Source organism: Atractosteus spatula, chromosome 28 (assembly GCF_055471065.1).
Source record: "Atractosteus spatula isolate fAtrSpa1 chromosome 28, fAtrSpa1.hap1, whole genome shotgun sequence".
In the NCBI taxonomy this organism is placed as follows: Eukaryota; Metazoa; Chordata; class Actinopteri; order Semionotiformes; family Lepisosteidae; genus Atractosteus; species Atractosteus spatula.
In genome coordinates, this window is record NC_142733.1 from 8253446 (window position 1) to 8269359 (window position 15914).

The window sequence follows — 15914 nt, forward strand, 5'->3', positions numbered from 1 at the left end:
TATGTAAACATGTTGGGAAGACGCGACAGTTCTTGAGCGTAAGATATACAAGATGTATGAACTGTATGTATGAAGCAGTAATAATAGTTCAAAGTTTTTTTCAGCTGAAATGGGGACTTGTGGGGGGAGGATGCTGGTTAAGCAAGGATATGGCATTGGGAAAGAAACTGTCCAGGTGTCTGTTGGTTTTCGTTTTGATTGCTTTAAAACGTTTTTCCAGAGGGAAGCTTTTGAAATAAATGATGACCAGGGCGGGAGGGATCTGCAGCAATCTTGGTGGCCCGATTCACTGCTCTAGATGTGTAAAGCATGACGAGGGATGGAAGATTGCAGCCAATCACTTCTCCGCACACTTGGTAATGCGCTGCAATTGGTTTTTGGACTGTGCAGTAGCGGAGCCAAACCAGACGAGGATAGAAGAAGTAATCACACTTTCAATAACAGCTCTGGAGAAAAGGCAGAAATATAGAATTTGTAGTTTTTAAATGTGAGGAAATGATGACAGTAATGTTGGTGATTTAGGAAAGAAGAGGCCGATTGAATTTGGCTGCTGTCACCCCATCAGAACCTTACTCCTTATAAGCTCCATGTAAAAATGTGTCCTGAGCCCCTCCTGTGATTCTCTTCCTCGGTTGTACTTTGACCCTTTTTTTACCTTTGTCTTTGGCATACATCGCTAACGCACGTGTTGTAAGTACAGAGCGAACAGTACAGGCCACACCAAACAAATTTTGGCACTTGGCAGACTGGCTAGGGCACATTTCGGCACCAGCGGCGTGTCTCCTGTGTTTAGTCCCCTCCCTGACACGTTTTCTGGAAATACAGGGTGACGCCGAGGATTTTGACCAGAATGTTAAACAGCAGCTGATTATTTAAACCTGACAGGCATGATAAAGAGGAGCCGTGCCTCTCTGGCTGGGAGACAGACAGGAGCTGAATGAGAATGCAGCTAAGAAAGGCTTTCAATACCCTGGAGAAGGCAGGGATTTGTACTGGAGATGGTGGCTGTAATTTGGGCTGGAGTTCTCCCCTTGTGTGCTAAATTAGACTGTCGCAATTATGTTTTTCTAACATTGGCTTCTCATAGTTATAACACAAGTACTTGCTCCTAAACCCCCACCTCCCTCCCCCTTAGAAAACACATTGCAAGTCTGTTCCTTTCCCTTCGAATAGAACCCTAGATTATGCCATTCTCAAGTCAAGCTGTAATGCCTATAGCGTACAGGAAAGCATCTGTTGTAATGGCCAATACTTTAATTGTTAAAATGGATAAACTTTCACCACAGAGTGATGATAGGGAATAAGAACAAAAGAGATGCAGGCAGGGTGGGCACAAAATATTGCAGAACCACTTCAGGGAAAGGGAGGTCTCGGGGAGAACAACACACTAGCTGAATTCTGCTCACACCGGGGAGCGCGCTTCCTGCCTGACTCCAGAGAGGGCTGCTGGTAGCCCCTGCTGTGTCCAAACACATCGCTTCATGGAGACCTTAACTGAAATTCAGGAGGGATGACGACAAACCAGCCATTTTCACCCTGGCTGTTCTAAATCGTAATTATTTTTGATCTCATTCCCCAAAAGCTACAAATAACATAAATCAGCTCTTCTTTTTGCACTCATCCCCTGCTTTCCTCCCCCACCCTATCTCCTCCTGGTTGATAGCTGCCTCTGGTTGAACTTTTCACTCTGCACTGGGTTCCAGCTTCTTTGTCCTATGACCAGGGGTTGAGCTGTACCTTGTTGTACTGAATTAATCATACATCCACAAATGCATGTAATTCTTGGGTGCTGTTATTCCTTGACAGCTGCCACATACTGGCTCTGTTTATGGATGAGCACTGCTGGCTTGTTCTCTTTAGCAACATTTCAGCTTTGGCTCAAGTCCTTCACAATACTGCCATGTTCAGTGCAGTGACGCTGTGAAGATGGGACCCAATCTCATCACACCAGGTGACATATTCAGCAGTTTTTTGCTTGTTTTGAGTTATCTTGCTCTCTCTTCTGTGTCCATTTAATGTTTTTTACTCTTCTGTGTTGAAGAGATAATAAACTGTATCATACAGAATTTCCACCTGACAAGAATAACAGAGATCTAAACTGCTCTAAGATGTGAAAGACAAATACTAGCCAGATACAATTATAATAACTTCCAGACAGACAATTAATATCAATTACTGTTCCAAACCACCGGACAATGAAACCTCGATTGAAATTAACAAGTTGTCAGTGCGGGTTATTATAATTGGCCCCATCCTTGTCCCTGGTTATATTGAAAAGGAAATGTCTTTGAACAGGTTCAATATTCCCTGGGTAACCACAACATGCCCTGATTTTGAATTGTTACAGGTGAATGATTTCTCTCTCCATCAATTTTTTAAAATGGCCTGTGATAAAATCCTGCTTTTGCCTGATCATAAATGCTCTGATCCTAAAGAACTATCTGCAAAACCTGAGTCTTAGCTAAATGATTTCCCAGCTTAAATGGAGCGGTTAAACATTTTGAAACTTCTCTAAAAGAAGTTTGTTGATTACTGCAGTGAACCTCTTGGATGATGTCATAATAATAAATAATCTTTACACTTTCAAAAGCGCTTTTTTGGACACTCAATTAATGGGGATCCCCTCCACCGCCAATGTGTAGCCCGCACCTGGATGATGTGACGGCAGCCGGAGTGCACCAGCCCGCTCCCCACACACCAGCTCTCAGTGGGGAGGAGAGCAGAGTGATATATTCATAGATCAGGAGAGCTATCGGAACTGAAGAGGGAGTCAGGGTCCAGTATTGCCAGCCTCTGTCCTGCCCTGTGTGTAATTCAGCAGAGGCTGGGAAGCCCAGAGGTGACGGCCGTGCTCCCTCTTCATGCTGTCTCGCGCTGTCCTCCTCCCCCTGTTTCTGCAGAACCCGTTCCACCTGCAGATGCTGACTCGGAGCCCCCCCTCCGCCCTGGCGGAGCTGCTGCTGACGGTGCTGCAGACCAGCGGCTGGCAGGAGGGAACCACGGTCCTGTGCCGCGGCTGGGAGCAGACGGGCGTGCTGGAGGTGCTGCAGCTGCAGAGCCGGCCGGGGTCCCGCTGGCACCTGCGGGCGGCGCTCAACCTGACGGGCACCGCCGAGGAGGAGGAGGGCGCGGTGGCGCACTTCCTGTCCCTGCACTTCCGCCAAACCAAGCCCCCCCCGGCCTCGGTGCTGCTGTTCGGCGCTGACCCCCAGTGCGCCGCCACGGTCCTCAGCAGCGCTCAGGACCTCGGGCTGACCCTGCCCACTGTACACTGGCTCCTGGGGTACCCGCTGAGCCCCGACACCCTCCACACCATCGGGCTGCCCCTCGGCCTGCTGGCCTACGGGGAGGTTGACCGGAAACCGCTGGACTACTATATTATTGATGCCTTGGAGCTCATTGGGAGAGCAGTATCCGCTGCCACCAGACTCCGCCCAGAGCTTGCCCTCATCCAGGACATGGTCAACTGCTATGACAAGACTGGGAAAAAGGGGTCACTCTCCTCGGGCCAGTACTTATCCAGGTAACCTGGTGAAAATGCACATGAGCAATTGCTCTTTGAGATTAGCCAATCAGAGGAGGCTGTTTTTTGGGGGGGCATAGGGATATACCTTTTACTGAGCTGTAGAATGTGCTGACATGATGCACCAAAGGTTCTCATTATTTTCAAGGCAAGGACCAGAGATCATTTTGACAAAGGCTTGACATGGGGACAACATGGCCAGAGATGTAAGAATTTGGAGTCAAGATGAACTCTGAAACATTCAGAGCATTAAGCCTTTTTTAGTGCTCTACAACTACAGAAGTAGCCATTCAAACATAACAGAATGTTAAATCCATAGCCAGGCTCTAAACTGGAGAAGGCCTGTGATTTTGGCTCAGGTATTTTTAGTAAATGTCGTGGGCAGACCATGGGAAAGTAACGTGAATGGGTGTCACATAGGTTTTGTTACATCTGTACAGCAGTTTTTAAATATAACTTTAAACAACAGAATGTGATTTACGTATGTGAAATACGTATAAGATTAAGTGTTGAATGTGAAATGACCATTTACTGTACTTAAAATTAGAGATTTCTGGAAATGATTTGTCATAGCTCTGACACCAATGTTTTTCAGTGAGCTTTTCAGATTGCTTTTCATAGGAGCATTGTCTAAGGAACATGGTAGAATTTTAGAAAGCCTCTGTATATTGGGAAGGTTCTGTCCTACAGCATATCAGTTCTTTGATATTTATGGTAAAGAGATCGCTCACTGTTTTTTGTACTTTTGTCTTCTCATCCACAGACAGTTCAAGGCTGTGTGCCTTGCAGTTATGCAAAGCACTCTCTATGTATTTATCACGGCCTGCTTTTCTCCTGTGATCTATAGGAACATTACATGCTGTACAAAACATCAATTTACCACTTATGAAATGTTCCCTTTGGGTAAATCTTGCTTCTCTCCTTGGCAGCTATATTGGCCATGCTGCTCCTCATTGTGCTTGGCATTGCAATGTCTTCTTTAATGCGGTGATGCCCACTTCTGACATATTACTCTGCTCAGTTACAGCACAACTGATTGGCTGAGCAAAAGAGCGTTGCAGAGAGATGGTTTTCCTGTAGCTGTACATCTGATTCAGAGGGAAATAAGAGTGTTATCTCAAATCTAATACGTTAGTTGTTTTTTCAACAATTTACAGACATCTCTTAAAATTGTAGAATCAATGACCTTGGTGCCAGAATCATAGCACTAATCATGAGTTATGCTCAGCTGAATTCCCTGTACTGTGAAGGGTTCTTATCACAAGAGATGGAAGTATATTTCATTTGCTTCTTTCTCCTTCTTAGAGGGCAATGCATGCAAATACTGCAGTACCTGAGAGCATTAGAGTGAGACATGCAAATGACTGAACACTACCAATTATTATAAAAGAATAGGCATAGATCCAGAACATTGTAGCAGTGATCTGGTTTAATTGCCTTTAACAGAGACATGAAAAACATTTAAAAATGATGGAGTGGATGTAACTGACGTTATTTTCTTCATGCAAATCATATCTTGATCCAAAACAGAAAATTCTGATTGATTAACCTTTGGCAGAAAATGAGCCAGGATTACATATTCAAGTGTCAGATCCATTTCATTAGATATTGTAAACTTGCTTCACACTGGTAATCTAGTTAGGCTAAGTTTGGGTAGCCGAATCTGAGTTCTCCTTCCAGGAATCGATATTCTGGAAAAATGGAACTGGGGTGTGTAAGGCTAAAATATCAACTCTAGCAAACCACTGTGTAAAACACTAAATATCAAGAGATCAAAAACCCTGACAAACCCAAATTACAAGTCACCTAGACAGCATATACTAGTAAATACAGAACCGTAAAGCTCAAATAATGTCACTAGTCCCTGCTGACATGTTTCTGTATAGCATGTAGAGTTGAAAGGTTATTTCACCAATTTGACTAGGTGTTCTATTGCATAAGAGCAGGATTCTCAGACCAGTACAACACAAAGCTTGCAGGGGAATTAAATTAACCTTAACACATGCAATCATCATTGGAAGACATTTTGAAATTGAGCATGTGTCATTATACTATTTTTTTCTGCTTATTAAATATGATTCAGATTTGAGAAGTCAAGAAATAATACCACATAATACAATATGTCACTAGTTTGAGCCTGGTTCAAGACCTGACTGCGAAGTGGGTTCTGTAGTTTGCACCAGAACACAGGATCCTCTCAACTATTAGCAAAACCAGTTCATGTTTCAAAAGGCGAATGTGAGTTTTTATCCTGGTCTTTCTTTTGTGCGTCTTTCTCACAAAACCAAGTCTTATGGTGTTATATGGTGGACGTCAATTTCTAATCTTGCGTTTCCTTTCCCTACTTATCAAAGCATATGAATATGGCACTGTGCACATCTTTCCTATTCTCCTCCCCCCATGTTAACATCAGTGTTACAGCATTTCCTTTCCTCAGCCAGGCCGGTTAAAGCCAAAGTATTAAGCATGTTATCCCTTAATATTCGACGGCTTGTTTCATCATTGTTCAAATTTGACTGAAAAAAAAAACAAAACTGAAAAAATAAGTGGTGATTTCAAATTCGGGTAGGAATATGTAGTAAAAAATCAAAATGCCATTTTCCTCTAAAACTAAATGAGTAATATGAAAGTGTATAAAAGAAACACATAATAGGAAGCCATATAAAGATATGGCATTGCACAGCTTGAACAAGACCTGGTATGCACTGGTGCCAAGCAGTATTTCATTATTGTGTTTGGATTCTTGAACAAATGGGGAACCAGCAGTGAACATCAGCCAGCGCTGTAGAGATATTATTACTGGTTGTGGACAGGTTATTTCTTGCACAGAGAATAAATAGGACATTGCTTTTAAGTAATTACGAACTGCTTTCCAATTAAACAGCTGCACTAACCTTTCAAAGTAATGGCATTTCACTCACTGTGGAGCTAACTATAGGTAGGACAGATTAAATTAATGATCTAAAGGCTCAGGCCAAATTGCTTTATTTTTCTTCTTTCTTTTTGATGCTTTTTATACAAAGGTTCAGCTGTGGTCATGTTGTGCGTATTATTTATTTACAATCTACCAACATTTTTCAACTTCTTAAAATCTGTGCTTGGACCAAATAAAAAGTCAATTAGCATTTCAGTGAGCGCCCTACACATCATACGGGTACCAGAATAGTTCCATAGCAGTGAGCTGATTTAGTGTAAACAGCTTAGAGACCAAATATATGTTCATTCATAAAGGCAACGTTCACAGTTAGTAAAGGTTCTTGGACTTCTGCATAATAGTTATATTCTTTCAGATGGGTAGCTGCGTAATATTTTTATTCCATGCTGAAAAGAGAAGTTGTGTTTAACTTCTTTCTTTTCAGCATGGAATAAACCTATTACATAGTTATATTCTTGTGTATCTTCTTTGTTTAAATTAAATCTTTTTTTTTTGCTCATTTGATTTTATGTTCTATTTAGAAGTTCGTAATTGTTTTTGTAGAATTGTACTCCAAAGTTCATTTTCAGCCTCTTCTTGCCCGATTTAGTTACACACCGAAGGAAAGGCTGCTGAGGCATCAAACCTTGTAAAATGAGCTCTTTCTGATTAATGTGTCTGCATAGGATGCCTGCTAAACTCTGACCCAGAGGGCATTCACTTACTAACCCCTGTTTCAGTAGTCCGGTCAAATTCTAATAATGAAATGAGTTGACATGTATAAAGGATAGTGTACTTAATAGTTCGGCTTTCACTCTCTCGGCTAAGGCTGTCGCTACCCCTTGACTTCTGAGGAATGAACCAGGAAGCAGCATCAACAGTGCAGTTGGGGTGGAGGGAGGGGAGCTAGAAAAGTTGTGCACAGAGTTCCGATTGGCCAATGAGTGTTTATACATAGGAGAGAGTTAGTGGGAGATTAGAATTGACCTCCTCTCTAGGATCTGCTAAATAATACCATGAGTTAAGAAGACAAATTGTGTAACTTAAACCTGCTGTTCTAAAATAATTGAATTTAAATGCATTTCTCTTTTTCTGTACATCTGTTTATCAATAAGTTATGTAAGTCTGTTTATGAAGCTCAAATGGGCGGCTGTCCAATTTAGAAACCCTGTGCCTCTGTCCTGCAGGTTCCTGGCTAACACCTCCTTCAGCGGGCTGACGGGCCCCGTGAAGGTGCTGTCCAACGCCTCCCTGATTCTCCCCTTCCATCGATTCCACATCTGGAGCCTGCGGCGGGACGCTCTCGGGCACCCTACCTGGGTGACGGTGGGCAGCTGGCAGGGCGGGCGCCTGGAGGTGGAGGAGCAGGGCCTGTGGCACGGGCAGTCGCCACGCCCCCAAACAGAAGCGTCGGGAGGGAGGAGAGGGGGGCGCTGGGATGGGGGGTTGCTGGGAAGGGGGAGCCGGCTGCGGGTGGTAACGCTGGTGGAGCACCCCTTTGTCTTCACCCGGGACGTGGACGAGGATGGGAGCTGCCCGGCCGGCCAGTTCTGTCTGAATCCCCGGACCAACAGCTCAGACACTTTGGACCGTCTCTTTCGGGAGCTCGCGCAGGGGAACAGCACTTTCTTGCCCGCGGATTTCCGCAAGTGCTGCTACGGATATTGCATTGACCTGTTGGAGAAGCTGGCCGAGGACCTGCACTTCGAGTTTGACCTCTATATCGTGGGCGACGGAAAATACGGGGCCTGGAAGAACGGGCGCTGGACCGGGCTCGTGGGAGACCTCCTGAGCGGGGCGGCGGACATGGCCGTCACGAGTTTCAGCATCAACTCGGCCCGCAGCAAAGTGATGGACTTCACCAGCCCCTTCTTTTCCACCAGCTTGGGCATCCTGGTGAGGAGCAAGGACACAGCTGCCCCCATCGGTGCGTTCATGTGGCCCCTGCACTGGTCCATGTGGGTGGGCATCTTCGTGTCCTTGCATGTCACCGCCCTCTTCCTCACCCTCTATGAATGGAAGAGCCCCTTCGGCATGACCCCACACGGACGCAACCGCATGAAGGTCTTCTCCTACTCCTCTGCCCTCAACCTGTGCTATGCCATCCTCTTCGGGCGCACTGTCTCAAGCAAGACGCCCAAGTGCTGGACAGGCCGTTTCCTCATGAACCTGTGGGCCATCTTCTGCCTGCTGGTGCTCTCCAGCTACACTGCCAACCTGGCAGCTGTCATGGTGGGCGAGAAGACCTTCGAAGAGCTCTCGGGCATCCATGATGCCAAGGTAAGTCAAGCTAAACTTAACACACTCCACCACTGCCCTAAACAGCTAGGATTCTTCTCCATAAGAGTGAAATATGAACACTTGTTTCTGCTCTCAAGTTAACTATATTAAAGGCTTTGTTTTCCCTGTTGCTCTGCGGTCACTTCCCTAGAGTTCTAAGGGTGTCTCAATCACCAGTGGTCCAGTGTGTTCCCTAAAGATCTATCTGTACACACTGCATGAGCAGCTACCCGCTCTGTAATGAATCTGATGGACACTGTGTCCACAGTTTGCCCACAGGGATAATCAAACCTCAAGATGTTCAAGCAGATTTTTCATTTGTTTCTGCTCTGGCAGTGGCTCCTTGATTTCAGGTTCGTTGAACTTTTGTGTGTTTTTTGTGTGGGGTAACAATTCTGAGCACGATAACCACTGTGACCTGGATTTGACTCCAGGATGTTGTATATATAATTGCTCAGACGTCCATTGAATTAACCTCCTACACAGATACAGAAATAAAAACCATTGAGCAGATGTGATGGATAACCCACATCTTTGTTTTGATTATATGCATGCATGGATTTTCTTTTGATGGCATTAATTGTTATGCTAATTACTAAATAAGAAAAAGGAACTAAGGGTAATTTAATTTAGGATCTGCTTTAATGTGACTGTTCATTGTTTATTGTAAAACGTTTCTTCATGACTTGAGATCAATGTGAATTGTTTACAAAACAGACCAAAGTATTTTTTTCCCCTCAGAGAAAGGCAAAACAAAGCACTTCTGATTTTTCTTTCAAATTCACATTCACACATTACCAGACTAGTCCATTTTGGACTAATCACTGTTTTGCCTAAAACCTCATTTTAACAGCTTCGCCAAAATTCTCAGCATTTTTCTTAAATAGAATAAAAGTTATGCTGTATGTTTGTAGGTTATCATGTGAGACAGGGTTTCGTATTTTGCAGTGTGGAGAAAACCCACCCACTTCGTATCTAATGTATTTGACCATTGTTTAACAACATGGAAACTGAATCCCTGACCTTCACTGCATACAAACGTTTCTCAATATTAAATGGTAAGATATCCAGCCATTTTCTTACTGACCCTAATTCAGGGTCGAAGAGCAGCCAGCTGTAAATGCAACAGGCGCAAGGCAGGGTACACCCTGGATGGGACACCAGTCCATCACAGGCTGTACACAGATGCTGACCCACACATTAACACCAGGGACAAATTTCCCAGAATCCAATTAAACTACCAGAATGTCTTTGGACTGTGGGAGGAATTATTGATGGTGTTGGTGTTCGAGTTGGTGGCCCGTCTCCCTCTAAACGTGAATGTCTAAACCAATGCACTCATATGGTAACTGGGGATACTGCATTGTCAGAGCTGCCGTAATTTGGATGTAGGATGTTAACCTATTAATGTGCCACCTGCTCAACCAGGTAGTCGCTGGTGAGTGATGGCTGCTGTGCATGCCCCTGGTGGGCTCTGTCCACTTCAGCAGCTGATAAAATGGGTCTCTTCCTATTTGCACAATGCTCTTAGACTTGTGGGGAAGAAAAGCACCAGGATAAACGCAAGGAGGTGCCAAGGAAGTGTATTGGTTTCCTTCTGCAGTGGAACACACAGAATCGTTGGGTGACTCTCTTTGTCTCGCTCACCGCCCCAGCTTCACCACCCCTCCCGCGGGTTTCGCTTCGGCACGGTGCGGGAGAGCAGCGCGGAAGACTACATGAAGAAGAGCTTTCCTGAGATGCACGAGTACATGAGGCGGTTCAACGAGCCCACCACTCCGGATGGTGTGGCCACGCTCAAGTAAGAGACCAAAGCATCTGCCACCTCTGTCTTCATCCGTCCGCGTGGCACAGCTCTGGTTGCAGATGTTCTGTGAGTAACAGCACACCGGTGAAGTCAAGGTAGCTGCAATGTAATCAGCCCTCACTAATGACAGCAAACAGAGCTGGAATAGTGCTTCGGGTTCTGGACTCCTAACTAAAACTCCTAACTATAAGTTCAGATCCCAGGTGGTACACTGCTGCTCCACTCTTTAGCAAGATAGTTCACATGAATTGCACAATATGAAGCCATTGATGCATGAATTGCTCAGTATAAAGCCCCACCAAATGGGAGCAGCAGTTATTGTCAGTTACTTTGGGGAAAAGCTTCAGTGAAATAATCTAGCAGTGATAACTACTGTCTTGGGTTAAGGGATACTAAAAGCTTCAGACCTCTTTCATCAGATTCTCCACTAGTAAAAGCCTTATTAGATGTCCTGTAGGTAAGGTGATTTCTGAGACACTGAAAAGTGAAAGCAATTATGAAACATAAAGTGCAGAGCACCTTCCTTGACCATCCAGAGTCATTCTAGATGCTCCAGCCTCTAATGTTCTGTGTGGTAGTTGCTGTCTTTGACACTATTAGCTGTCAAAACTTCACCAGACCTCAATATGAATTGTCACCAGTAGATGCTAGTCTGATGTCAAGATACGACAAAAGCAAGGTTCATTTACGTTTTCGAATACTGCTGCAATTGTTTTGATGACTCCAGGTTGAGTCATGTTGTGATCACACATGCAAAAGGTCAGATTTGCTAAAGTGGTCTGTATATACGTCAGGAGAGTGATCAACACACAACTGCCCTGTTGTGGTAAATTGAGATTATGGTGAATATGCTCCGCATTGACGATTTGGTTTAAATTAAGATTTTGGAGGGTGAAAAGGTCTGGAAAGCCAGGGAGTGAAACAACGTCACTTAAAGGCCTTTTTTTCTCCCTGCTTTAGTTTTCCTCATATCTGAGATAGGAGTCTCTTTAACTATGAACTGGACTAAGAAGGTAATCAGGTCTGCTGGCATGGACAGTTAACCAGAAAAGCCTACAGTATATTGTAGATCATTCATCTGATATACACTAGGTGGCAGTTGCTGAGGTGGCAACAAAAAGCTGTAAACTATATTGCTTATTAAATCATTAGCATGCCAGAGGAATATAAATTTTAGTTCTGACACTCGTCGAGATTTTCAGCTGTATGCCTGGCATGTCAATGCAAATGTATTTTGCATGATTCTTTATCTTTTTTATTTTAGGTTTTTATTTTAAAGTGCTTTAAAATACTTTGATAAAAGGCAGGTTGCTAATTAAAGTTTATCACAACTGTTAAAAATACTTTCTTAAATGTACAGAGAAACGGGGAGGATAATGGTCAGTTCTTCTGCTCAATGTACTTGTTTCGTGTTCGCAAGACTTCTGCAGAAGAGCTTGGCTGCAGTGGGCTCACAGGCTGATCTTGTCCAGGCAAGATTACAAAGCCATTCAGTGCTCCCAGTCCGGGAAACAGTTTCTGTTTGTTGTAAGAATCAATGGGAGATCTGTCATAATATCAGAAATACAGGTCTGACTCTTGACTTCAGGCTGGTGAATCCACAAATCCTTAGTGAAAAACTGAGGTTCATAGGCTGCATCTACAGTTTTTGGCCAGTTTTGAGCATGGTTGAGCTGAAGCTCTTTGTTTCTTCATTTGTAAGATAAAATGAAAAAGCAGCAGACATTCCTCTCATGCCTCTTTTCTTGAAAGTGCTTCTTGGTTCTGTTTTATCTATTCTGTACGAGACGCCAATGTCTGCGCCCAGCAAAAGCAGCCAGAAATAATTTCTACTATGACAGGACTGATTCAGGCAATGAACTCTCTTTTTCTTGAAGGCCATGACTTCATTTCAAAGATCAAAATGTGACAGCCTTTTATTTATTTATTTTTGTGAATAAAAAGGATTATCAGTGGATGCTTGAAAACTGTAAACATATTTTGCACTCCCAATGGGTTGGCAAGGTCAGTCTTAAAAAATAATATCTGTCAAGTCAAAGTTGTTTTTTCTTACTTTTAAGTCCACTGAAATTAAGAAGTTGGCAGATTTTGTATTAGCCCAAGACAGTATATTTTAGGGTTGGAGTGGTTAGCATACATAGTGCTTTAAAACTTGAAATAATTTGACTTGAATTTCAAGAAGGTCTCACACTTTATCAGCTCGACTACCCATCACTTTTCTTGCTTACAGTTCCAATTGAAAAGTTTCCCAGCAGGAAAAAAGTGCACTGCCTCACTGGTACAGTACTCTGAGCATGTGCAACACTAAAATGTTTTCCTCAATCATTTCCTGTGAATCATCCCTAAGGAACCTTTCCAGAATGTGCTCCTGAAGAAGAGAACCAGGACAGCAGACCTCAGCAGAAACAATTAGAGAGAACCAATGAGAAATGAATGGTTTCAAACAGAATGTGCTTAAAAGCAAACCAAGAATGTGATGAGCTACTTGTTTAACTCCTCTCCCCTGTGTGTTGAAGGACAGATCCTCCTCAGCTTGATGCCTTCATCATGGACAAGGCCCTGCTGGACTATGAGGTGTCCATTGACGCAGACTGCAAACTGCTGACTGTGGGAAAACCTTTTGCCATTGAAGGTCAGGGTCATTGTGAATCTGTGTATTACTCCCATGAACCATCACTGAGGAATCTTATCACCAGTGCAATACATTTTGCATTCCAGGATGCTTTTCTATACTTAATAACTCAAAGACTACTCTAAGCACTTCAGAGTGAGCCAGTCCAGAACATCGATCCACCACGGGTGCCACTGTGCCACCCCCAGCCCAGATCAGCACTATATACTGTACGCAATGAATTCTAAAGACAGAAAGCATCAAGAATCTCTTTGTGCCATCACACACTTGGTAGTGAAAGTGCATGTGCATGCAGCCCCATAATGAAGGTTAGGTTTGTGATGAAGGAATCTCCTAGCTTGAAAAGAACTTACACACACTCTTCCTCCAAATTAGACCAATTCTTCCTTGTCAGAGACTACCTTAAGCTTGTCATTAGCTAGGCTTGCTGATAAAGCACCAGCTCTGCATGTACATTTTAGCTACCATTGTTGCCTTGCTACAGTATTTGATACAATTAGCAATTCGGAAGGCGACTTGTATTATAATATACGTGATGGCTGTGACAGGCTGCTTTGTGGGAAGTAGAGCAAGCTGAAGGGCTTGTTTTACAAGGGCCAATTTTTAAATTGAGTAAGGGAGGAATGTCACTTTTTGTACTGGCATTTAGCATTCCTTTCAATTATCTCCAAGTGGCTACCTACTGTTTTTGGACACATATCAAAATTCACAATTCTGCAAGAACACAGCAGACAGGTATGACAAAGTGTGACATTTTCTTCACATCAGAACGTGATATATCGTCTGTCTCCCATAGGGAACCCATTTAATCCGAAAGTGTGACGAGTTTGGCTTTATTCCCTGTGTGGAATAAGCAAGCAAACAAAACCAACAGCCGAGCTCACGGGAAGATTAACAGTGAATTTCTGTGAAGAAAGCTTTGCTCTATATCATCAGTCTTCTGTGAGCTCGTGCTCGTTTTCTTGCCTTGACCTCTAGCTATGCCTCCAGTGAGAAACAGTAATTGCAGTGTGCTTCAATTAAGCTTCTTCTACCTCTTTTCTCTCTTTACTAATCGAGTCTCATTTTTCGTTCTGGACTTGCTTCTCTTTCCATTCAGTCTCAACGATGTCTTCCTGCTCAAGCTCGCTCAGTCCCATCTGCGGCTTCCCTGGTCCAGAAAATTGGAACAATTTTCATAATTAGATACAATAGAGGAGTTCAAATCCTTTGTAGTCGTATAAAAAAAGGATAAAATAAATTTAACCATGGCCAATTTCTGTATGTCCCCAGGAATTTAAGAATCATTTGTCCCCATGTATCACTGTTAAACATTAAAAGAAGATGGAACTGACAAGTTTCTCTTCTTAAAAGCTGAAGATAGGATTTTAAAAAATCCTTTAATTTTACTTCAAACTGCTTTTGCATTCTTACTGAATTTCATTAGCTTATGTCTCTCTGTAAAGCTGCTCGTCCTGTTTTAATAGGACTTTTTTGTCATTCCATTTTATGTTCAGGGTGACGCTACCTTAGTTGTGCTCCTTTCACAAATCTGGTCTTATGAATGCCATTTTTAATGAAAATGTGGGTTTTAGTTACACAAATGAAAAGATCCTACAAATGACTGATTGTTAAAAGTGTCAACAGCTGTAACTGCATCATTTCAAAACCATCCTGGGTACAATAAACCTCTATATTATTACATGCTGGAAAACAAACCCACAGTTATGTAGTATTACAGTATAATGCCACTACATAAATACAATCCATTAAGAACACTGTTTACTTGAAATTGCTTTATCTCCAGAGCACAAGTTTGCTCTTGGACAATTGTGATTCTAAAACTTTTTAAGGAAATGAACCTGTCAGAAGGGACAGTATTTGCTTTTCCATATGCATGCTGTTATATGACCAAATCAAAAAAGGCTAACATATCTGTGGAACTATTTTGGGACAGTTAGTGCCAGATTTCATGGACAAGAATGGAGAAAGGTGATGAGTGGTTTTTGGGTCTGTCTCAAACCTATTATAAGCCTTCTTCATGTGGATGAAAATAGCAAGTACAGATTTGTTTGTTCTGTTAATCCAGATGCATCAGATGATTAAGTTCAGTTTTATTTCACAATTTGTGCACCAGGCTCAGTCTGATGAAATCTGCAGCATTGCACTGCCTCTCCAATCTGTCACATACTGCAGCTTAGGAGAGCAGGTTATGAGTGACAAACAAGAAAAAGGCCCTGCCAACACATTGATAGAATGAGATCAGTGCTTGTTTTCCTGAAGGTCCACAGCTCCTAAACAACATCACCTATCACATCCAGTTACCCTTAGGTCAGAGTGGGTCGTTTTCTATTATACATGAACACTTCTGCTTCAAAGCACATTTATCACGTACAGTCAGTTTTTTTGATGATGGATGTTTGTAACCCTAGTCTGTTCCTTCTTTCTGGCTCACAATTTCCTACAATTTATATATTTCTTAATTATCACATTTCAGCTGTGCTATGATTGATGTATCAGTGAGAAGAGAAGTCAAAAGCGAGGTGACTTTTTACCCTCTCCGGCAGTCTGATTCAGGACAGGAGTTGTGAATTTGCTATAAATCGCAAAGATATTAGAATGTCATAACCAGGAATGAATTGATAATTTGGTTGTGAAGATTTAAGAAAGGACTTTTGGGGCCAGTATCTCCAGGATTGGTAGTGCAAGTAATGTAACTTTTTGAATTTATTTAAATCGACATTGATCAAATGCAGGATCTTCACCATTTCCATTTACT

General features: G+C 42.9%; 1 protein-coding gene across 1 annotated transcript in view; it reads left to right on the plus strand.

The window, feature by feature from the left end:
- The window catches only part of grin3bb (glutamate receptor, ionotropic, N-methyl-D-aspartate 3Bb), a 62169-nt gene that overhangs the window by 38225 nt on the left and 8030 nt on the right, over positions 1–15914 (plus strand). The window contains exons 2-5 of the mRNA XM_088907681.1: positions 2901–3523; positions 7625–8717; positions 10373–10518; positions 13041–13156. Of these exons, the coding sequence (XP_088763807.1) occupies positions 2901–3523; positions 7625–8717; positions 10373–10518; positions 13041–13156 (1978 nt within the window). The remainder of the gene's footprint in view (positions 1–2900; positions 3524–7624; positions 8718–10372; positions 10519–13040; positions 13157–15914) is intronic.